At 57.0% G+C, this 21,853-nt stretch overlaps 1 protein-coding gene across 7 annotated transcripts; it reads left to right on the top strand.

The window, feature by feature from the left end:
* The first annotated feature begins 2,512 nt into the window (after positions 1-2,512).
* Positions 2,513-21,286, top strand: MAN2A2 (mannosidase alpha class 2A member 2). 7 transcript variants are annotated; one of them, XM_086711565.1, is made up of 25 exons: positions 2,563-2,719; positions 2,964-3,165; positions 4,014-4,163; positions 4,712-4,969; positions 5,040-5,184; positions 5,301-5,472; positions 5,917-6,044; positions 6,243-6,416; positions 6,822-7,008; positions 9,270-9,447; positions 9,776-9,978; positions 10,187-10,369; positions 10,525-10,639; positions 10,867-10,934; positions 11,084-11,249; positions 11,771-12,007; positions 12,231-12,353; positions 12,670-12,784; positions 13,029-13,162; positions 13,332-13,473; positions 15,035-15,168; positions 15,463-15,537; positions 17,355-17,549; positions 17,715-17,825; positions 18,656-21,286. In XM_086711565.1, exons 3-25 carry the CDS (start codon positions 4,032-4,034, stop codon positions 18,806-18,808), a joined length of 3,528 nt encoding a protein of 1,175 aa, XP_086567691.1. In that variant the 5' UTR covers positions 2,563-2,719; positions 2,964-3,165; positions 4,014-4,031; the 3' UTR covers positions 18,809-21,286. The 7 variants fall into 7 exon arrangements, with proteins under 7 accessions (XP_086567695.1, XP_086567694.1, XP_086567691.1 ...); XM_086711563.1 differs by having other exon boundaries at positions 11,768-12,007; XM_086711564.1 differs by having other exon boundaries at positions 2,620-2,719; positions 2,984-3,165; positions 11,768-12,007.
* The last annotated feature ends 567 nt before the right edge of the window (positions 21,287-21,853 follow it).

The following is a 21,853-nucleotide window of genomic DNA, read 5'->3' as shown; positions in this document are numbered from 1 at the left end:
CTACCAAACACTAACCAGTAGTATAAGTGGTGATGGACAATTCTATTACCCTGGGCTTCGTGCTGGCCAGTCAAGGCAACATATTCATGGTTGCCAATACCTCTTGCTGCACTTGGATTAAGGAATGAGGGAAGGTGACGTGGGGGCCCACGGGTGGCTCAGTTGGTTTAACAATTCGGCTCTTGATTTCGGCCCAGGTCGTGATCTCATGGTTCGTGGATTCAAGCCCTGCGTTAGGCTCTGGATCCACGGTGTGGAGTCTGCTTGGGATTCTCTCCCTCTCTCTCTGCCCCTCCACCCCTCAAAAATTAAATAAATTAATTTTTTAAAAAGTGGACTGATCTACTTCTCAACTTAGAAACAGAGTGGTTCTAAGGTTGATCCCCAGGGGCATCTGGGACATGGTGGTTTGGCTCCGAGTAGGGAGTCTGGCTGTGGTCTATCCCCCAAGTGAGCCTGACCATCCTACTGGGAGGCAAAGCTGGGTCGTGCTCATCGAATGTTATCAAATAGAAAGGACTTGGTCCAAACTCCCGTCAGTACAGTTAGCTCTCTGTGGAGTGGCTGTGCTCCTGAAAATAATTCTTAACTGGACACATGAAAGGCTGGGGTGGCAGGAAGCCTTGTGGTAGGGAACAGCTCTGACACAGTGTCCCAATGACTGCATAGCTCCCTATAGGCCACGAAAGTCAGGCTTGACCACAGTCCCACCCAAGTTGTGGCAGAATGCATTTGGAGTCCTCCTGCAACATGCAGCCTTCGATTCCCCCTGCAGCACGAGGACATAAGCAGCCTGGTGAGGAGCCACCCCGCCTTGTGGGGACACTGCCACAAGGCCATCTCTCGTCCCTCCTCCTAGGTGCATCCTTCAATTGGTCCCTCCCTCCATTAGGGGGCAGCTGCAGGCCACGAAAGTGTCTGCTTGGCTCCTTAGCCACAGAGAGTCCTACCACCACATGGCCTATCATCTGGTCCCTCCAGTTCCCTTTGTCCTCTGACCTGGGAAAGTGACACCATGTTGGTCTTGCTTTTGCTGCCTGTATGAGTAAAAAGCTGGGTTTGCATCCATTGGGGCTTGTGGTCTCCTTACTGGCTGAGTCTACGGAAATGTGGCAGGCCAACCTAGTGGCTTCAGTAGTAACTCTTGTGCCCCTGTTATAACGCCACCATGCTGTGCTTAGGGACTGCTTAACCTCTTGACAGAGGGGAACATTTTGGGGATGATGGGAATTTTTTTTTAATGTTTATTTTTGAGAGAGAGACAGAGACAGAGGACGAGTGGGTGAAGGGCAGAGAGAGAGAGAGACCCAGAATCTGAAACAGGCTCCAGGCTCTGAGCTGTCAGCACAGAGCCTGACCTGGGGTTCAGACCCAGAACAGCAAGATCATGACCTAGGCCAAAGTTGGATGCTTAACCGACTGAGCCACCCAGGCACCCCAGGGAATGTTTTGTCTTGATCTGGGTAGTGATTATACTAGTGTATACAATTATCAAAACTCATCCAGCTGTAGACTGAAGACTTGTGCCAGAAACTGTAAATTATACATCAATTTAAAAAAACTAAAAAAAAAAAATCATTAGAGAACAAACGAACTCTTGAAAGTTATGATTGCCAAAATGAAAAATTCAGTAGTAGGGTTGGGAGAGAAATTTCCCAGAACACAGGGCAAATCACAGAGACACAGGGAATGATGAACCTAGCCTAAGTCTAACACCTGAGAACCAGGGATTCCGGTTCCTAAATAAATCTAGAAATATGTCTGTGGTAATAAAAGAGACAGGAGTGAAAACAATGAGATGACAATGTAAATCTGGCTAATCAAACAAAAAATTGTGTAAGCAATATTCACCAGTTTGTAATTGACAGCACAATCCTTTGGGGGAGCAATAGAATGCCAAGTATCATCAGTCACATGGGTCTTTACCTTTTGCCCAGGAAACCTCACTGCTGGGACTCTGTCCTAAGACAGTTAACATAAAAAGAGAGATGTGGAATTCATGGAGCTATTCACTGCGGTAGGGGTTTTGATGCTGCAAAAGTATGAACCACCCAGACGCCAGGTGAAAGGAGAAACACCACGAAAATGATGTCTTTCTCAAGGGGTGGCAAGTACGCATAGGCATCGTGATCGCACCCACGGGCGGCAGCACCCCTTGGCCTGAGAAGCGTAACTGCATCGGATTAAGGGGACGTGGAGCAGAACAGGCGAGTCCGGAGACCGGGCTTCACCGCTCGGCGGATGAAATGGAGGAAGAATGTTTCTACTACTGCTTGGCAATGCGCTCACGCTAGTGAGATCGGGAAAAATGAAGTTACGCGCCCCTCGCGAAGGTGTCGCAGCGAGCCGAGGCCGGGCCCGGGCTGCGGCTGCGCACTGCGGCTCCGCTGCCGGCGCCCGGGGCCGGAAGCGGGGACAGCGCTGGAGGGGCCGGCCGGCGGGCGGGGCCGGCGCGGAGGAGGCGGGGCGGGGTCGGCGCAGCTGTCCCCGCCCCGCGCGCTAGTCGGCGGGAGGCGAGGGGGGCCGGCGCGGGGCGGGCGCAGCAGAGCGCGCGGGCGGCCCCGGCCCCGCGGGAGCGCGGCTAGGGCGCGCGGAGCCGGCGGCGACGGCTGGGCGGACGCCCGCCTTCGCCTGCGTCGCTGCCTCCGCGCGGGCCGCCGCCCCCGGGGATGTGAGGGGCGCAGCTCGGCCGGCGGGGCTCGGAGGCCGGCTGCGGACGGTAACGCGCCGGGCGGACCCGTGGTGGTGGAGGGGTTTCCGTCTGACCCCGGGCCGCGGCCGGGGTGGGAGGCAGGAGCGCGAGCGGCGCTTGGGCTCGGAGGCGGCCCGGGCTCCCGCACCCGGCCGTTGTCGTTGCGGTCCCCGGGGTTGGGAGGGTCGGAGGGAGGGCCGGGAGGGGGCTGGGCCGGCGGGACCCGGCGGCAGGTGCCTACCCACCCTGTGACCCAACTCCCTCCCCGCAGCTCCACCCACTCTGGCCTAGACCCAGCCTCCAAGGGCTAAAAATATTGCCCGGAGGCTCCTGTGCGGAATCAGATCGCGCTAAGTAGGGCAAACGGCGCAGAGGCGACAGAGCTCCTCGGTCCCGGGGCCGGAGCAAGTCTCCGGGGCGGCGGTTCCGCCCACGCTCGGCTCAGCACCTAGCGGCCTCCCTCCACCCAGCAGGCAAGTAGGCTTCCGCGGGCGGTGGTAGCGGGCACTGGTCTTCCGAAGTTGACCCACAGCGGGGCAGCTGTGCCCAGCCTCCCCATAGCCAGGGGACATTCGGCACCAATCACTGCTGGCTTCCCAGGGGGTGCCCCGAGTGCTGTATAAGCAAAGGCCGAAAGTTACCCACTGCAGGAATCAGAACCGGCCGGGAGAATATGCAGGGCCCTCTTTATGTTAGAAATACAAGCCACTGCTGCTGCCTTTTAAGCTCATTATGTTTTTCTTAATGAGAGAGGTGCTGTGCCAGGCACTCTTTCTGGTAAGTATCAGTCTGACCCAAGAGAGCAGGGAGAAAGGCTTCCCTGTCCGTTTCTTTAACTGGATGCCAGTTTCTTCCTCGGAAACCAGAAGCACGTGGCCAAGGAACCTGGACACTCACCTCCTTTGATTGGCTGTATCTTTCTTGTAGGCAAGCGATGCAGAAAGCTGGTTAGAATCAGGAGGTTGTGAGGTGAACTCTGGAGGCAGAGCTGGGAAGTTTGTTATCCGGTCGTGTTTTTTATGGCATTAGCCTGGGAGACAGCATCCTCTGTACCCTAGGGGCAGAGCTCCCACCAGGACCAGGCAGGACCAGCTTTACGTACTTGTGCTTTCTGTGTCTCAGCCAAGAGAGTACGATCCCAGTTGGGTCAGGATCCACGGCCGGTGTTGGGATTTGGGGCTTAGAAACTTGCTTTTTCTTTGGAGTCAGGCAAATAGGTGTTCCTTGAGAGTAACACTCAGGCACTCACTGGGGCATTTGGTGGAAAGACCAACAAAGAGATTTTGTCTGCTGGAGCTGCATATGGTGTGCCTCCTGCCAGGTGTGTGTGGAGGCCAGTATGAAGCTGAAGAAGCAGGTGACAGTGTGTGGGGCCGCTATCTTCTGTGTGGCCGTCTTCTCGCTCTACCTCATGTTGGACCGAGTGCAGCATGATCCCACCCGTCACCAGAATGGTGGGAACTTCCCCCGGGTGAGTCATGCCTGGTTGCTAATCTCTTCGTGTACCAGTCTCTGAGCTCAGGCTGAGAGTCCGTGTCAGCCCAGGACAGGAGGGTTTCTTCCCAAAAGGCAGATTTTCCAGAAGCCCAGAGATCAAAAACAGTGATGGCAGAAAGAAAGAAGGAAGGGAAAAGGCGAACTGCCGGCTTGTCCTCCCGAATTCTTGGCAGACATTGCTAATGGATTGCAGCATTCGTTCCCACTGAGCCCGGATGCAATCCTTGTCAGCACAGCGCTCCTGACAGGCCACACTGGTTGTTGAGAAGAGGCACGCAAGATGAAATCTTTGCCATCCACGAGCCAGGGAGTGGGGGCACTCCCAACCCAAGCGGATTGCAGTTCTCTGTAGTGATTTGCACATCTTTCCTCACCGGACCAGAGCCATCCAGCCCCATAGGCTCGTGGTTCCGCCTTCAGTTGGGGAGGGAAGGACCACAGGCCCTGGGTGGTGGGCCCCATGCAGAGATCCTTCCTGTGGCACAAGGAGCCGTGGGTGATTGCTTTCTGGTCTTCCGGCAGAGCCAAATTTCTGTGCTGCAGAACCGCATTGAGCAGCTGGAACAGCTGTTGGAGGAGAACCATGAGATCATCAGCCACATCAAGGACTCTGTGCTGGAGCTGACGGCCAATGCGGAGGGCCCGCCCGCCATGGTGCCCTACTACACGGCCAACGGCTCCTGGGTGGTGCCGCCAGAGCCCCGGCCCAGCTTCTTCTCTGTCTCCCCCCAAGACTGCCAGTTTGCTCTGGGGGGCCGGGGCCAGAAGCCAGAGCTGCAGGTAGGGGTCAGAGCCGGCAGGGACCTCTGGTGGCTGTGGATAGGCACTGAGCTACTCTCTGGCCTGGCAGATGCTGACCATATCGGAGGAGTTGCCGTTTGACAACGTGGATGGCGGCGTGTGGAAGCAAGGCTTCGACATCTCCTACAGCCCGCACGACTGGGACGCCGAAGACTTGCAGGTGTTCGTGGTGCCACACTCTCACAATGACCCAGGTGAGGACCCAGCAGGGCCCCGGGGGCCGGGCTGTGCAGAGAGCTTTGTGATGGCAGAGGTAAGGGAGGGGCAGAAGATGCTGGCATCCTCAGGGTATCCTGTGCTGGTGCCCTAGGCTGGATCAAGACCTTTGACAAGTACTACACTGAGCAGACCCAGCACATCCTCAACAGCATGGTGTCCAAGCTGCAGGAGGACCCCCGGCGGCGCTTCCTCTGGGCGGAAGTCTCCTTCTTTGCCAAGTGGTGGGACAACATCAACGCGCAAAAGAAAGCAGCCGTGCGAAGGCCAGTGCCCGCCGGGGAGGCATGGGAAGGCTGGCCTCTGGGCCCTGGACTGGGTGCCAGAGCAGCTGGGTGCCACACTGTGGGTGGCAGGGGGAGGCAAGGGGAAGCAGGGCAGAGGGGAGAGGGCATGGTGGAGGGGCCGAGAATGAGAAGGCAGGGACTGGTGTGATGGCCACCGGGTCACCGGTGTCGGGAGAAATCAGAGTTAGGTGCAGTTGTATGCACAAGCCAAGAGGGAGCGTGGGGCCTGGTCCGGAGAGAGGCAGGGCCGGGACGGCATGGAGGCTGTATGGAGGGAAAGGAGAGTGCCTGTTTGTTCTGTTGGTCCCGGGTGTGGGTGAGCGGGCTCAGTAAGGCCTGTGCGCACAGGTCCCCGCATCTTCTGGTTGGCGGGACTGGGCAGAGCATCCCTGCCCCACGCTGAGTGTGAGTCCTTCACTCCAGGCTGGTGGGAAACGGGCAGCTGGAGATTGTGACAGGAGGCTGGGTGATGCCGGACGAGGCCAACTCCCATTACTTTGCCCTGATTGACCAGCTCATTGAAGGACACCAATGGCTGGAGAAAAACCTCGGTGAGTCTGGGCTCAGGAAGGAGAGTCTGCCCCTGTAGCTGGACCAGGGAACAGCAGGGGCTGGGCACAGGGATCGGCAGGGGGGTGGTTCCTCTCTAGGCCGATTCCACCAGGCATGGGGTCAGTATGATGGCAGAAAAGGAGCTGGGTCCCCAGGACCTGAACCCCTCAGGACCTCTGGCTTCCGTGCCCTCTCAGGAGCAACCCCACGCTCTGGCTGGGCCGTGGACCCCTTTGGACACAGCCCCACCATTCCTTACCTGCTGCGCCGTGCCAACCTGACCAGCATGCTGATTCAGAGAGTGCACTACGCCATCAAGAAGCACTTTGCTTCCACCCACAGTCTGGAGTTCATGTGGAGACAGAACTGGGGTAAGACCAGGTAGGGTGGAGGGTCACAGGAGTAGTGCTCACTGCGGAAGGGAAGGGCAGGGTATGAGGGTAAGACCCACGTCCTTCAGAGCAGACCAGCAAGCACTTGCACAGACCGCCGGAAGTAGTGTCCTCCTTCCGGTTACATTGGGGATCAATCACATTGACCCCTGGCCTCTACAGAGCCCCCCGTCTATACTGAGGGTCTGTCCCAGGAACTGTGGGCTCCAGATCCCTCCCTGTGCCCCTTGGCCTGCCCGTCCTCTGCAGCCTTAAGTCTGGTCCAGGCCTCACCTTCTGTCAGAGCTGCACGTGGCTGGAGCAGATCCCCAGTCTCCTGGCATCTCCGTGACCCGCTCCGGAGGCTGCCTGCTGGTGGCCGACTGCCCGGTGTGTCTTCTACAGACTCGGACTCCAGCACAGACCTCTTCTGCCACATGATGCCCTTCTACAGCTACGATGTGCCCCATACCTGTGGCCCGGATCCCAAGATCTGCTGCCAGTTTGATTTCAAACGCTTGCCTGGTGGGCGCATAAACTGCCCCTGGAAGGTGCCGCCCCGGGCGATCACAGAGGCAAACGTGGCTGAGAGGTATTTGCTCCCGGCCTAGGCTGGGCCATTTTCACTCCACAGGGGAGCCAGGAGACCTGGCCTTGGTGTGGGCTCTGCTGCACGGGGGTGCTTCTGGTTGTACGTCTGTAAAATGGCAGGCGGGGGCGGTGGGGCTCAGGTGGTGAGTTCAGGTCCACAGCCGCTAAGGTGGTGGCTCCGTCACTGAGCCTCCCTGGACAGCTGGAGCAGCTCTAAGGAACCACCTTTTCCAGAATGGTTTTATTTCCCCAAATGAGTGTGTTTCCCAGTGTCCTAACAAGCTGCCAGAGCCGGTTGACCGACTCAGAAGTGAATAATTCTTAAAAAAGGTAAAGTTTCTTGTACCATGTGGTCTAATATGCCTTCGTTTACTGCAGGCATCTTGCCTTAGCTTGATTAGGCCAGGATCCCCCAGTGCTTGTGGACCATTCACAACATGTTCAGTCCTGCCCAACAGCCCCCAGCATCAGAGAAAAGCACACCTGTCCCCCTGGGGGGTTGTTAGGGACCCCTAAAGATGTCTCTGTGGCTGAAGTCCGCCCCTGCCTCTGCCCACCTTGGAAAGAACAGATTACCAGTGACCTGAACCGTGGGTTAGCTGGAACCCACTAGCCTTGAGAATATAACAAGTTGAGCTGGTTTTCATGAGGCAATACTCTGATTTCCATGATGTCCACGAGGTGAAGCATGTGACCAAAAGGGAAAGAAAGTGGTCTTTTGTTTCTGAAAGCCAGAAATCTAAATGCAGATTCCAAGCAAGAATCCAGGACTATTAAGGGGTGATTTTTCTTAAAGCAGCGGCTGTGATCAGATGCCAGCCCAGCTTTGCAGAGAGCAAGTCATGAGAGTAACTTCGTTTTCTCCTTTGAAAGGCTTACAAGGCTGATAAATTTGAGGGAAGTGGTATTCTAGGAGTCCTCTCTTGAGAACAAAGTAGGAGAGTACAAGCTGGATCAGCACAGTTAAGTAGCTTAGTGGCAGGCTGACCTACAATACCTATAACATGCCAACGACTGGGTTGGTCTAAATGGAGAAAAAGCTTTAATGATATGCTACAAGGTTTTGGTTTCCTATTGATTTTACCGGTAACTTCGATGAAAAAGAAAGTGACAAACGTGTGTATATAGTTCCTACTGTGTACCAGAAGCTAGTCTGAATTTTATTTATTTATGTTTATTTATTTATTTATTTATTTATTTATTTATTTTTGAGAGCAAGAGAGAGCACAAGTGGGGGCGGTGCATAGAGAGAGGGAGACACAGAATCCGAAACAGACTTCAGGCTCTGAGCTGTCAGCACAGAACCCGACTTAGGGCTCAAACTCACAGACCGTGAGATCATGACCTGCGCCAAAGTTGGATGCTTACCCCACTGAGCCACTCAGGCGCCCCTACCAGGTGCTGTTCTAAGTATGTGGCAAATAGTAATTTATTTAGTTCATTTTAACTTTCATAACATTATGATGGTAGGTACTGATGCTATTCTCATCTTATAAAAAACCGAGGCCTAGCAAGGTTAAGTAGCTTAACCAGGGTCACTCAGCCAGTACATGTAGAGCCGGTATAGTATGGTTCTGATTTTAGGTCTTCAGAGCTGTGCTCACTTGTGGGCAAAGTGAAGCTGGGGTGTCAGAATGAGGACCCCCCCCCGAAAGGATCAGGATCCCAAAAGATCTCAGTAGGTTGTGTGCGACGTGGGTCGAATCCAACCAGACAGGATTTATCGGATGTAAATGTAAAGTTCCATCCTTAGTCTCAGGAAAGAGAACAGGAAAGTGTCGGGATGGGGAGAAAGGCCCTTGCTGAACCTCGTGTGTGGGAAACCCGCCCGGTGGCCGAGGTCGGCACTGGTGTGACCCTGGGGCTGCCGGAGACGCCCCTGTACACGCACGCGGCACACCGGGCTGGCCGAGGTGTGTGTCCCGCCTTCTGGTTGCCGGTCGGCCCACCCCGGAGTCCCGCATCAGCGCCAGGCCCCTCACCCTGAGGGACGTGGGCAGAAGGGTGGCTGCAGAACCGCTGGTGATGCAGGGGTGGGGGGGAGGGGGAGGGGGTGCCGGGCTTGTAGAGCCTGAAGGGAGGCACAGGGGAATGCGGCACGTCTGTGGTGTGTGTGAAGGACCCCGGGGCAGGGGCGTGCTGCTGTGCACGGTGTCGGCCTGGAGTCCGGGAACTGCAGCTGAGCATAGGAAGACCCGGGCCGCCCCGCTCCCTTCCTCTGCGCCGAGCCTCTGTGTCGGGCCCGCCCCCTTCCGCCCACAGGGCAGCGCTGCTCCTGGACCAGTACCGGAAGAAGTCCCGCCTGTTCCGAAGCAACGTCCTCCTGGTGCCGCTGGGGGATGACTTTCGATATGACAAGCCCCAGGAGTGGGACGCCCAGTTCTTCAACTACCAGCGGCTCTTTGACTTTCTCAACAGCAAACCTGACCTCCATGTGCAGGTCGGGGGGGGGGGGGGGGGGGGCGGGAGGGGGGACGCTGAGCTGGGGCGGGGGGAGGCCCATGGTGCTGCAGCCTGGCCCTTTCCGAAGGCACCGCGCTCCCCGTTCCCGACTCTTGGGCAGGGTCTCCCTTTGGTGTGAGAATTCCTTGCCGGCTCCCGGGCTTGGCGTGCGGTGGGAAAGGGTGGGATGTAGCGATCCCAGGTGGGGTGCGTAAGCAGAATCCTTGCCCCTGGCACTGGGCTGCAGCACGGTGGCGGGGGAGGGGGTTGACAGGTCCCAGAAGACTCCGGAACTGATGGAAGCGGGTTTTTGGGGTTCCCCACAGGCCCAGTTTGGCACCCTCTCTGACTATTTTGACGCTCTGTACAAGAGGACAGGGGTAGAGCCGGGGGCACGGCCCCCAGGGTTTCCCGTGCTGAGCGGGGATTTCTTCTCCTATGCCGACCGAGAGGACCATTACTGGACGGGCTATTACACTTCCCGGCCCTTCTACAAGAGCTTGGACCGGGTCCTGGAAGCCCACCTGCGGTGAGACTCCCGCCTTCCGCCTTCCTGGCTGGAAGGAGTAGAATCGGCTGTGGGATTTAAGGAAGGGCTGGATTGGCTCAGAAGGCCCTGGAAAGGCTTGGAGACCAAGGCAGGCAGAGATGTGGTGGAGAGAAGGGAGTGGGGCTTGCTGAGCGAGGGCGGGCCTGGGAGTTGTGTGGGCAGGAGGCTGACCTCTGTCTCTGGGCAGGGGCGCGGAGATCCTGTACAGCCTGGCTGTAGCTCACGCGCGCCGCTCTGGACTGGCTAGCCAGTACCCGCTCTCCAACTTCGCCCTTCTGACGGAAGCTCGGCGCACCCTGGGGCTCTTCCAGCACCACGATGCCATCACCGGCACTGCAAAGGAGGCGGTCGTGGCAGACTATGGCGTCAGGTGGGGGCCCTCTCCCGCTCCCCGTCGGCTCCACACCCTTGCCCGCTGTCCCAAAGAAAGGCCGTGCTGGCGGTCAGGGGGCAGGCCTGCCGGTGAGGTGCACAGTCTGTGGCCATCTTCTCCATGGTCCCTCTCCCACCCCCTGTCCCCCGCAGGCTCCTGCGCTCCCTCGTCAGCCTGAAGCAGGTCATCATCAACGCGGCACACTATCTGGTGCTGGGGGACAAGGAGGCTTACCACTTTGACCCTGAGGCTCCCTTCCTCCAAATGGTGAGCCCCCTCCTCCATCTGCTCCGGGCGCCCTCGGGTGTGTGCGGTCCCATCCGAGAGCAGTGGTGTGAGGGTGTCGCTCTTCTTTTCCTTCCCTGCCCTGGGGTGAAGGATCTGTGCCCAGGGAAGCTGGTGGTCCACATCCGGGACAGGTAGGGGAGGAGGCAAGACTCCGAGCCAGGCCAAGGCCCGTGACGGTTCTTCCCTTGCCACTCCCTTAACTCCAGGATGACACCCGCTTAAATCACGATGCCCTGCCGGAGCGCACAGTAATCCAACTGGATTCCTCGCCCAGGTGAGCCAGACCGGGCCAGGCACAGAGGCGAAGCCAGTCTGGCTCCCGACACCATCTCATCCCCTCACCTGCCCAGATACTCTTGGCCTCTGTTTCTGCCTCCGTCGCCCAGGAAAAGCCTGCCTGGGTGAGCCTGCCTCTACCTGCAGGTACGTGGTGCTGTTCAACCCGCTGGAACAGGAGCGGTTCAGTGTGGTGTCCCTGCTGGTCAGCTCGCCCCGGGTGCGTGTCCTTTCTGAGGAGGGTCAGCCCCTGGCCGTGCAGATCAGCGCACACTGGAGCTCTGCCACTGACGTGGTCCCTGACGTCTACCAGGTAAGGTGGGGGCCCGGGAGGTGGGCCCCAGCCCTCCGTGCTCATCCTCGGCCTCTCCCCGGGGCCTCCCTCTGCCTTGTGACACCCACCTCCCGCCCTCCTGCTTGCGCCCCAGGTTGGGGACAGCCGTCTTGGGGAGAGGGGTTGCCCAGAGGACAAGCACTGTTGGCATTTGGGTCTGTCCTCGAAAGGCAGGTGAAGTTTGATAAACTATGATAATAGCGAGGATGGGGGCCGGGGTGTCGTGTTATTTCTTCATTCATCAAGTGTTTATGGAAAGTTAATGTGCGATTGCCATTTCATAGTTTCTCAAATAGCATTTGAGACTCCTAAGAGTCTGATCCGAAGCAAGTAATGTCACTTCCACCTTCAGAGGAGGGGACAGAGGCCCCAGCAGGTACAGGGATCTGCTCAGACTTTATCAGTTAGTAAGAAAGCCCCAGGACTAGAATCCCGGGCCTGCATCCAGAACTGGTGCCCGTGCTGTGGGCCGCGCTTCCTCACCCTTCCTGTGCCAGCAGGTGTCTGTGCCCATCCGCCTGCCAGCCCTTGGCCTCGGCGTGCTGCAGCTGCAGCTGGGCCTGGACGGGCACCGCACCCTGCCCTCCTCTGTGCGCATCTACCTGCACGGCCGGCAGCTGTCCGTCAGCAGACAGGACGCCTTCCCTCTACGCGTCATTGACTCTGGCACCGGTGACTTCGCCCTCAGCAACCGCTACATGCAGGTCTGGTTCTCAGGCCTTACCGGGCTCCTCAAGGTAAAGGGCCAGGGCGGGGAGCCGAGGAGGGTGTGCGTGGCGGTGGGGCGGTGCTGAGCCAACACCCGACTGACGGCGGGCCTCGGAGTGGGCCGTCTTGGCTCCGGGCTGACGGCACGGGGAAGCTGGGCTGGCTCCTTGGGGAAGTTCGTCCGTGCCCTCCCAGGGGGCAGGCCTGACATGCTGGTGTGGGGCCAGGGGTCAGGGCTGTGTTTCTTGGCAGAGCATCCGAAGGGTGGACGAGGAGCAGGAGCGGCGGGTGGACGTGGAGTTCCTCGTCTATGGCACCCGCACGTCCAAAGACAAGAGCGGAGCCTACCTCTTCCTGCCTGACGGGGAGGCCCAGGTACCCTAAACACTCAAAACCCCCACAGGCCTCGGGAGGCCCCGCCAGCGGAGGGCACGAGGAGCCACGTGACCCGAGGCGGTGAGGCGGAGGGGCACGGGCCTTCCTCCAGGACGGTGCCTGCTGCCAGGGCCCTCGCGGGGGCCGCCTCCGGGAGGTGGGGTGGCCGAGGAACGGCCACGGGGGCTTGGGCCGGCCCAGCCAGGGGTCTCTGGCGGAGGCCTGCCGGCAGAAGTACTTCCGCCGAGGTCGGGCCGGTGCCCCCAGGCTTTGCCTTCCGTGCTGCGGCTTCAGCTGCCGCCTGCTCTTTCCCCAGCCCTACGTCCCCAGGGACCCCCCCGTGCTGCGTGTCACCGAAGGCCCTTTCTTCTCAGAGGTGGTTGCGTACTACGAGCACGTTCACCAGGTGGTCCGGCTCTATAACCTGCCAGGTGAGCCCTGCCGCTCGGAAGGTCCGAGGGGAGGCGGGGGCTGCAGGGGTGTGCGCTGCTCTTCCTTCTGCTCACGGCTCACGCGTCTGTTCCCAACAGAGGTATCGTTTGCAATGGGGTCACGGTAATTCTCTGAGAGAGAAGGTCCTCCAGAAATGCGGGGCGTCGCCGGGGGTCTGGGCACGGCCTCTCCCTGCCCAGTCTCTCCGGCCTCTCCATGCTCGCCCTTTGTCTTTGTGCCCAGGGGTGGAGGGGCTGTCTCTGGACATGTCGTCCCTGGTGGACATCCGGGACTACGTCAACAAGGAGCTGGCCCTGCGCATCCACACAGACATTGACAGCCAGGGTGCCTTCTTCACGGACCTCAATGGCTTTCAGGTGATTTTCAGGGCCCCAGAGAGTGCACGCAGCAGGCACTGGGAGCGGTCTGCCCTGAGGGAGGAGGAGGAATCAGAGACGAGAGTGATCAGGGACTCCTTCAGACTGGGGACCCGTTGGTCCCACATGGTGCCCGGATGGCCGTGACCTGCTGGCCTTCCCCTCCCAGGTGCAGCCCCGGCGCTATCTGAAGAAGCTACCCCTGCAGGCCAACTTCTATCCCATGCCGGTCATGGCCTACATCCAGGACGCCCAGAACCGCCTCACCCTGCACACTGCGCAGGCCCTGGGTGTCTCCAGCCTGCACGATGGTGAGCGGGGCAGGAGCTGGTGCACAGAGTGATGGGCGGGGTGGAAGCCCATCTGTGCCCCCGGCCTCTCCCCTCAGCGGTCCCCACCCCATACCCAGTCCACATCACCTCCATGCCTGTAGAACCATTAACAGCAAGCCGTTAACTCCCGCCAGTCACACACGGGCATGGCAGGAGGGCAGGCCACTGCCATCACCCTCGCCCCTAGCGGAGGCAGCCTTGGAGGTGACACGGGGGGGAGGGGGCTGGGTGCCCCATTGGAACCCTTTAAGAAGCATCATGGTATTGAACAGTTACTCTCCTGGTCAGGGACGGGAGTAGGGACAGTTGAAAAAGTGCATATGATGTTATAACAGCAAAGAAGAAAAACATACGCTGTTTTTAAAAGAGAGAATGGCATTTTTAAGAATTCAAACAAGGGCATGAGGAGTGCTGGCCTGGGGCTGGGCACGCCGGGCCAGCTGAGGTGGCTCCTACGTCCTCCGAGTAAAGTGAACACTTTGCTCTTGGTGGCCTCTGAGGCCTTCAGATGGTTCATGTTAGGGACAGAGCCTTTATGCAGGGCTGAGCCGAGAGGCTTCGCCCGGGGGTTGGTGGCTGGGGCAGTGGAGGCCTGACCCCCTGCTGCAGGAGTGTGGCTCTGATCGCCCCGCTGTCAGGCTCTGCCACGGTTCTGTCTTCGCTGTCGACTGCTAGCTGAACCCCATGGGATTCTCTCTGCCTTTCTGGAAAATAGCGTGCTGAGAGATTATTGTTACATATGCACGGGTCCGTTTTAGGACTTTCGGATATCTTTCCAAAAAAGGATTGCTCAAGATACAAATACGTAGGAACTACAGAAGTCAGAATGTCAGGCTGGGGAGATGGTCAGGGCCATCCGAGTGGACACTCTCAAGAGATTCTTAGAAAAACAGGTGCTGGGAAAAATCCTCACCCCAACATATGTCTGCTTTGCGGCCAGCCCTTCCCCAAGCGTATTTTACGAAGAAAGCACAGGCGGTCATCTGCCATCCCTTTTCCCCAGGGTGACCACAAACGACACCTGATTGGAGCTTCTGTCTGATTTGCCATCTGCCTGTTCTCTCCGCACTCTCCTTGTGACGGACGAGGCGGCAGAGCTGGAGTCTTTCCCAGCCTAGGAGGAGGGTGGGAGGGCGCGGGTTCTAGTCCCAGCAAGCTCTGCCCCAGCTGCCTGGACCGGGGCCGCTGCAGCAAGCGCTGCTGGCTGGCAATGGCAGTTTTGTGTTCGCTGGTTTACTCTGTTCAAGTGGCCAGTGCAGCTAGCGATCGCCTCCCGAGCTCCCAGGTCTGTTCCCCCTCCTCGGGCACAGAGCGTGGGCGGTAAACTGCCAGGGCCTGCTTGCTCCCTCCGGCCTCTTTTGTTTCCTCTTCTGTGATACCGGCCCTTCGCTCGGTCCCCTTCCAGCTCCAGGCCCCCACTCCTCCTCTCCTGAGTGACTCCGCTTGAGGCTGTAGCTCCCCGGGCTTTTCCCTCGGGGCCTGTGGTTGGGATTCTTCCAAAGCCCAGTATCTGCTTGGGGCTCACGGTGAACTTCCCCAGGCCAGCTGGAGGTGATCCTGGACCGTCGGCTGATGCAGGACGACAACCGGGGTCTGGGCCAAGGGCTCAAGGACAACAAAAGAACCTGCAACCATTTCCGCCTGCTGTTGGAACGGCGAACCCTGGGCAGTGAGGTAAATTCTGGACCTCCCTCCCGGGGAGCCAGGTCAGGCTGGTCCCTTGGGCGGCAGAGCTAGAGGCGGGCGAGGGGTAGCGAGAGTAGTGCTTCTCCTGGGGTGCGGGGGGTCAGTCTGACGCTCTGCTTCTCCATCTCCGGCAGCCTGGCACCTCCCTTCTCCCACAGCGTCCTGTCGCCCATGCCCCCGAGCCATCTCCCGCCTTCCTCTGTGCCCCCTCCCCGCCGCCATGTTCTCTAACCCTCTCTGCTCCAGCCCCGTTCATCTCATGGCTTTCTTTGCCCCCACCAGCCTGGCTTTTTCTCCAAACTGGCAGCCATGTTTAGGGGCTTGATCTTTCACAGCAGCAGGAGCGATAACCGAGAGGTAAGGGCCAGCCACGGGGGGTCGGACTAGTACTGGCCAGCGGTAGCTGGACGCGGAGCCTGCGGAGGATGGAGCCTGCCACCCAGCCTCCCTGTCTGTGGCTCAGTCCTCACCCACCAAGGAGCTACTGATCACCCGCTGTGCTTTAGGGCCCGAGAGGGACGCAGACTCTGACACTGACCCTGCTCTCCAGGACTTCCCTCGGGAGTAGGGGTGGGGGGTAGGCAGAAGTAGCTTGGCTGGTACTAGTGGGAGAACGTTGTGAGCCAAGGGGATCGAGGACAGGTTCTGGGGGACATGTTGACCGGGCACAGCTGTGATGGATGGGGGTCTGATGTGAACACAAGGACTGGGGCGCCTGGATGGCTCAGTCGGTTGGGCTTCCGACTTTGGCTCAGGTCATGATCTCACGGTCTGTGAGTTTGAGCCCCGCGTCGGGCTCTGTGCTGACAGCTCGGAGCCCGGAGCCTGCTTCGGTTCTGTGTCTCCCTTTCTCTTTGTCCCTCCCCCACTCACGCTCTGTTTGTCTTTGAAAAATGAATAAACCTTTAAAAATTTTTTTTTAAAAAAAGCACAAACTAAGGCAGAGGGAGACCACGTAAACAGGGAAGAGCAGTGAGTTCACTCAGCTAGACCACAGCCGCTAGTCCAGCGTGGTAGCTTCTAGCCACATGTGGTTATTTAAGTTAATTAAAATTAAATATAGGGGCACCTGGGTAGCTCAGTGGGTGAAGGATCCTACGTGATTTCAGCTCAGGTCATGATCTCAAAATTGTTGAGTCTGAGCCCTGTGTTGGGCCCCACTCTGACAGCATGGAGCCTGCTTGGGATTCTCTCTCCGCCCCCCTCAGCTCCTCCACCGCTCACATTCTGTCTCCTTCTCAAAATAAATAGACTTAAAAGAACTAAATATAATAAGTTCAGTTCTTCAGTCATACTGGCCACATTTAAGTGCCCAGTGGCCACAAGTGGCTAGCAGCTACTCTATTAGTGCAGGTATAGCTTATTTCTATCTTTGCACAAAGTTCTAGTGGCCGTTGCTGGGCTAGCATGGGGTCAGGGTTCGGTTGGGGCAGACTAGTGGGCCCAGAACGGCTGGCTGTGGGGCCTGGACTTTATGTTGGAGGCCAGTGCAGGATCTGAGCACGGAGGGACGCTGTCGGACTCTGCCCTGAGCTTGTCCATCTAACAGTAGGAATAGGGCGGATCTCTGGGGAGCCTGGAGGCAGGTGATACTTTACAGGCTGTTCAAGCGGGAAATGTTGGTGGCTTGAACTGAGCCGCGGGAGGGAAAGGTTGGGGGTGGGTGTGAGGATACTGCCGAGATGGGGAGAGATTCTGGGCGATTGGAAGGAAGGTGGCACTAGGGACAGAAGTCCAGAGGACAGAAAAGTGGCCGCCTTGGGGGAAGTGCAGCTTAGGCCTGTGAGTGTGGCATACAGGGCAGTCACCCAAGCGGCCGCCCCCGGTCGGAACAGCTTGGGGAGCACTGGGCCCGAGGATCGGGGCTGGCACTATGGGTGTGGGGCTGGACCCGGAACCGCAGGATCACTCAGGGTACTTGCTCCGTCCGTTATGGGCACACATCTGCCTGTCACCCGTTCTCCCGCACTGAGGATCTGCGATGGGAGATGGATGGCGCTCACAGGGCGTGTGCTCATGTTAGTGTGAAAGCAGAAACCCCCGAGGTAGAGGAGACGTGTCCCTTGTAGGTTGTGGGAGATGGGGAGTGACCACACGTGGAGGGTGCTGGTGCCTTCCAGACGCTTCAGGGAAAGCTCTCTGCCCCTTCGCCCACATCTCGGCCGACCTTGCAGGTCCAGGATGGCCGCACTACCAGCTACCCATCCCTCCTCAGCCACCTGACCTCCACGTACCTGAATACCCCGGTGCTTGCCCTGCCCGTAGCCAAGAGGCAGCTCCCGGGCCCCGGTCTGCGCTCATTTCATCCCCTGGCCTCCTCCCTGCCCTGCGATTTCCACCTGCTTAACCTGCGGACGCTGCAGGCCGAGGTGAGTACCCCGCCCCGCTCTGTACCTCCAGGACCGGATTGCGGCCTTTCCTCACCCACACTCCTCCTGGTCCTGGTCCCGGTGCTGCCTCGAGGGCAGTGCTGTTGCACCCGCGAGCGCTGAGCAGCACCCGCCCCCACCACCCTTTATGTGTCCGTCACCCAGGACGATGCCCTGCCCTCGGCAGAAACCGCACTCATCTTACACCGCAAGGGTTTCGACTGCGGCCTTGAGGCCAAGAACTTGGGCTTCAACTGCACCACGAGCCAAGGCAAGGTGAGAGGGGCCTGGTACAAGTAGGAACACGGTGCACCGGGGCACAGCAGGCATGGGGCTTGGGAGACTGCGGTGAGGTGGGCAGCGGAGAGAAAAGGGAGCAGCCGTTGATGAGTGATTTCAAAGCAACTGAGGCCTGGCTAGGGCACGTTCTGTACAAGGCATGTGCTCCGTGAGTAGGGGCCACGGCCAGATGCAGTGGAAAACATCAGATATAAAAATCCAGGGGCGCCTGGGTGGCTCAGTCGGTTGAGCATCCGACTTCGGCTCAGGTCACGATCTCGCAGTTCGTGAGTTCGAGCCCCACGTCGGGCTCTGTGCTGACAGCTCAGAGCCTGGAGCCTGTTTCGGATTCTGTGTCTCCCTTTCTCTCTGAACCTCCCCCGTTCATGCTCTCTGTCTCTCTCTGTCTCAAAAATCAATAAAGGTTAAAAAAGTAAAAAAAAAAAAAAAAATCCAAAGCCGTGATGCTGCGACTCTGAAAGCTCTGGTCATGGTTCAGGCAGGCGCTGACAGGTGCCCCGTGTGCCACAGCCCATGCTGGGCACTGGCGATTCCGGAGTGGACCTAACACAGTCCCTGTCTTCAAGGAGTTCGCTGCTCAGTGCAGTGGTTCCTACCCTGAGGTCTGTGGATGGGCTTTGGGGTTGAGCAGAGCCAGCCCCTGGCCCGAACACAAGCTCTCGTGCACAGCTGGGCACCATGTTGCCCAGAGGGGCCAGAGCCTCTGTGAGGTTCTTAAAGAGGCAGCAAGTCATACAGAGAAAAGAGCTGTGTCATATAACGTGTGAACACCCAGCACAGCCCTGTGCCATCTTTTCTCTCCACAGGTGGCCCTGGGGAGCCTTTTCCACGGCCTGGATGTGGGTTTCCTGCAGCCAACCTCCTTGACGTTACTGTACCCTCTGGCCTCCCCCTCCAACAGCACTGACATCTATTTGGAGCCCATGGAGATTGCCACCTTCCGCCTCCGCTTGGGCTAGCACTTCCCGTGGCCTGAAGAGAAAGTTCATCCACAGAGACTGCCTCTTACATAAGGTCGTGTTGGACAAGCCAGATGGGTATCCTGTCCCGGTCTACCTCTCAGAACTGTGGCAGACTGGGCCCTGCCCTCATTTTCTGTTTCTCGTTGCTTCTGTGTTCGGTGGCAACCCCAAACCCGGTGTTGGGTAGACAGGGCAGATGGTAGTGAGATCTTGGCCAGAGGGTCCTTGGTCAGAGTGGGCGGTGCCAGCCTCTGCTTTGGGTTGTGAGCGGCACCCATTGGGCACAGGCTCAAGCACCCACCTTTCTCCCAAAATGGGATGGAGGAGAAGCAGGGTCAGGAAAGATAGGGGAGGCTGAGTGGGTAGGAGCCCAGCGCCAGGGTCACTGGAGGTGGGAGCTGGTTCTGGGTGGGGGGGTCCTCTGGTTACATAGGGACTGGATGTCCTGATGTGAGCGGGAACTGAGTGATGGCTGGGAGGAGGGGGTGGGGACCCAGAGTTAGCAGAGTGGAGGAAGAGGAATCTCCACTTTCTGTGATGACTCCACTGGGAGGACGCCACACCTCGGCTAGCGGCTGTGGTGCGGCAGGAAGAGACCATGCGTCCCTAGAGACCATGTCATGGCTAGAGGTCATAGCACACTTCAGGTACCAAAACCCCCATCTGGCCCCGGGCGCCTGGTCCGTGTGTTGATGTATGAGATGGTGGCAGGGACGTGGGGGCGTCTTCCGTCCTCGCTGACGCCTCTTCTGTTCCTGTACTCTGTACACCACTGTCCTCGAGCCCCTTCCCACCCTGGGGGCATCTGGTCTGGCGTACTTCCTTTCCCTGGAAGGAAAATGAAGCCTCCAGTCCACCTCCCCTCCCCATGAGCGTGAGCAGTTTGAGAAGGCTTTCTGCTCCGTCCCTACGGTCAGGCCATGGAGCTTCAGCTGTGGTACATGCTTCTACAGAGGGATTTGGATCCTGGCACAGGGACTAGGGTTATGTAGAGTGAATTAGGAGGCAGTATGTCTGTTCAGCAGCCTTCATTCAGCTTCGATTAATAGAGCAAAGGTTTTGACGGTCTCTATAGATGCCGAAGCAATATTTGGTAAAGTTTAAAATCTATCCCTTGTTAAAAATCTTAGTAACTTAAGACTGCAAAGCAACTCCTAATCTAGATTAAAAATCTCTATCAGAAACCAGCAGTTAATGACATTCGAAAGAGTCAGACACCACAGGCATTCCGATAAAAGAAATTAGCCAAGGACATACTATTATTTAGCAGGTTCCTGGCACCATAATCCCCACAGTAGAGCAGGCGAAGGAGAGGAAGTTACTACCGTCATTATTTGGAGACAACAGAATGGCAACCTATAAAATCTACGAGAATCAGCTGGAGACCTAAGACCATTCTGTAAGTGGACGTAAGTGATAGACATCATGCTCCTGTAAGGATTTCGGCTCTCTCCAAATCAGCCCATACATTCAGTGTGTTCCAGTGTGATTGAATACTTTTGGAATTTTGATGAGTTCTAAAGTTCATTTGGAAGAGTAAATACATGAGAGTACTAACAAATTCTGAATGGTGGTGAGTTGGGGGGGGGGTGCGCCGAGGGGAGGAAAGGGCACATGTCCCGTGGCATTGCCCCAGGGACTCTCAGGCAACCACACATGGTCCGTGTGACCCGGTGTGGGATCGGAAAGACAGACTGATGGAACCAAAGTCAGAGTCCAGAAGCAGACCCAGGTAGATGGGAATTTAGTGGGATAAAAGGATTATCTGAAGTGGGAAAAAGATGGATTGCTCTAAATAGTACTTGAAGTCACTGGCTATCAAAGTAAGAGATCTGTAGCTCACAGTTTCCACCGATATTAGTCCCAGAGAAAGGAACAAAAAAATTAAACTACAAAATTACTGAAGAAAATACAGGGTATTATTATACCTCTGGGGTGGAGAGCTGTTCTAAACATAACACAAAACCTGCAAGATGTAATAAGGGAAAAGATTAAACAGATTTTATTACCAAAAAATATTGAAAGTTTTATGTATGACGGAAAACATCAAGGTTAAAATACAAATGACAACCTGGGAGAAGATGTTTGCAACACCTCAAAAACCGGTGAGTTAATCATTTTGGGTGAAAGCTTGCTTTGGGGTCCTCAGAGAAGGTCCCCTGGGCCTGCTGGGCCCCTACCTGAATATCAAGAGTCCTTCCAGATCATCCAGGGCTGTTGGCAGCTTCAGGCCAGGGCACACAGAATCCTTTCTGTATCACTATGGAAGAAATAAGATTATTGATGTGAGGTGCTCAGCAGAGTGTCTGATGCATAGAGGAGCTCAATAAATGGGAGCTATGATCTTACTAGTAAAGGATGCTAAACAGTTATAGCAGGTGTCAATTACTCGTATAAGATGGCTTATAATCACATGATAAGGGAGACTGTGTGCCTCCTAGGAAATGAGCAAAATAAAGGCTGTTTATCTTTGGATATCTTAGATGTACCATGAAATCATTTATCTGCCAGGAACAATGTTTAATGCTACACACTGGCCTTTTAAAACGACCTAGCGTTCAAGGTATGGTCCGGGATCACCAGAAGTACTTGTTTCAAGTCCGGCTTTTTGGCCTCTCCTCACTAGGGCTGCTCCTTCAGCCTGGACGTAGGACTGAGGGCCTGTGGAGCAGAGACTAAGACTCGCTAAGACAGATCTGTAACAGGAACAAGAAACAAACGTTCCTGTAGAACGTCGAAGAACGTAGAAGGAAAAAGCCGATTCCTGGGCACAATCTACTGAAGTAATTTCTGGGATGGCAGTCAAAGGATCTACTTTTTTAACAAGCTTCCAGGTGATTCTTTTGCACACATAATTTAGAAATGGGCCTGTGATTTTAAGGCACGCAGCCACCCTTTACCACCACGTGCTGGCACTGAGGCCTCAGTTCTGAGGGTTGTAATCATCATTAGAATCCGGATGTGACACAGAAGCAACTCAACCACCGGAAATAGCATTCTGTTCCTCCCGGGAACCCTCCATGCACTTAGAACTTAAAATAC

This window comes from Puma concolor, chromosome B3 (assembly GCF_028749965.1).
Source record: "Puma concolor isolate L17-30 chromosome B3, mPumCon1.1.hap2, whole genome shotgun sequence".
Taxonomy (NCBI): domain Eukaryota; kingdom Metazoa; phylum Chordata; class Mammalia; order Carnivora; family Felidae; genus Puma; species Puma concolor.
Note: the sequence above shows the minus strand (reverse complement) of the source record. Positions and strands in the feature narration are given on the sequence as shown.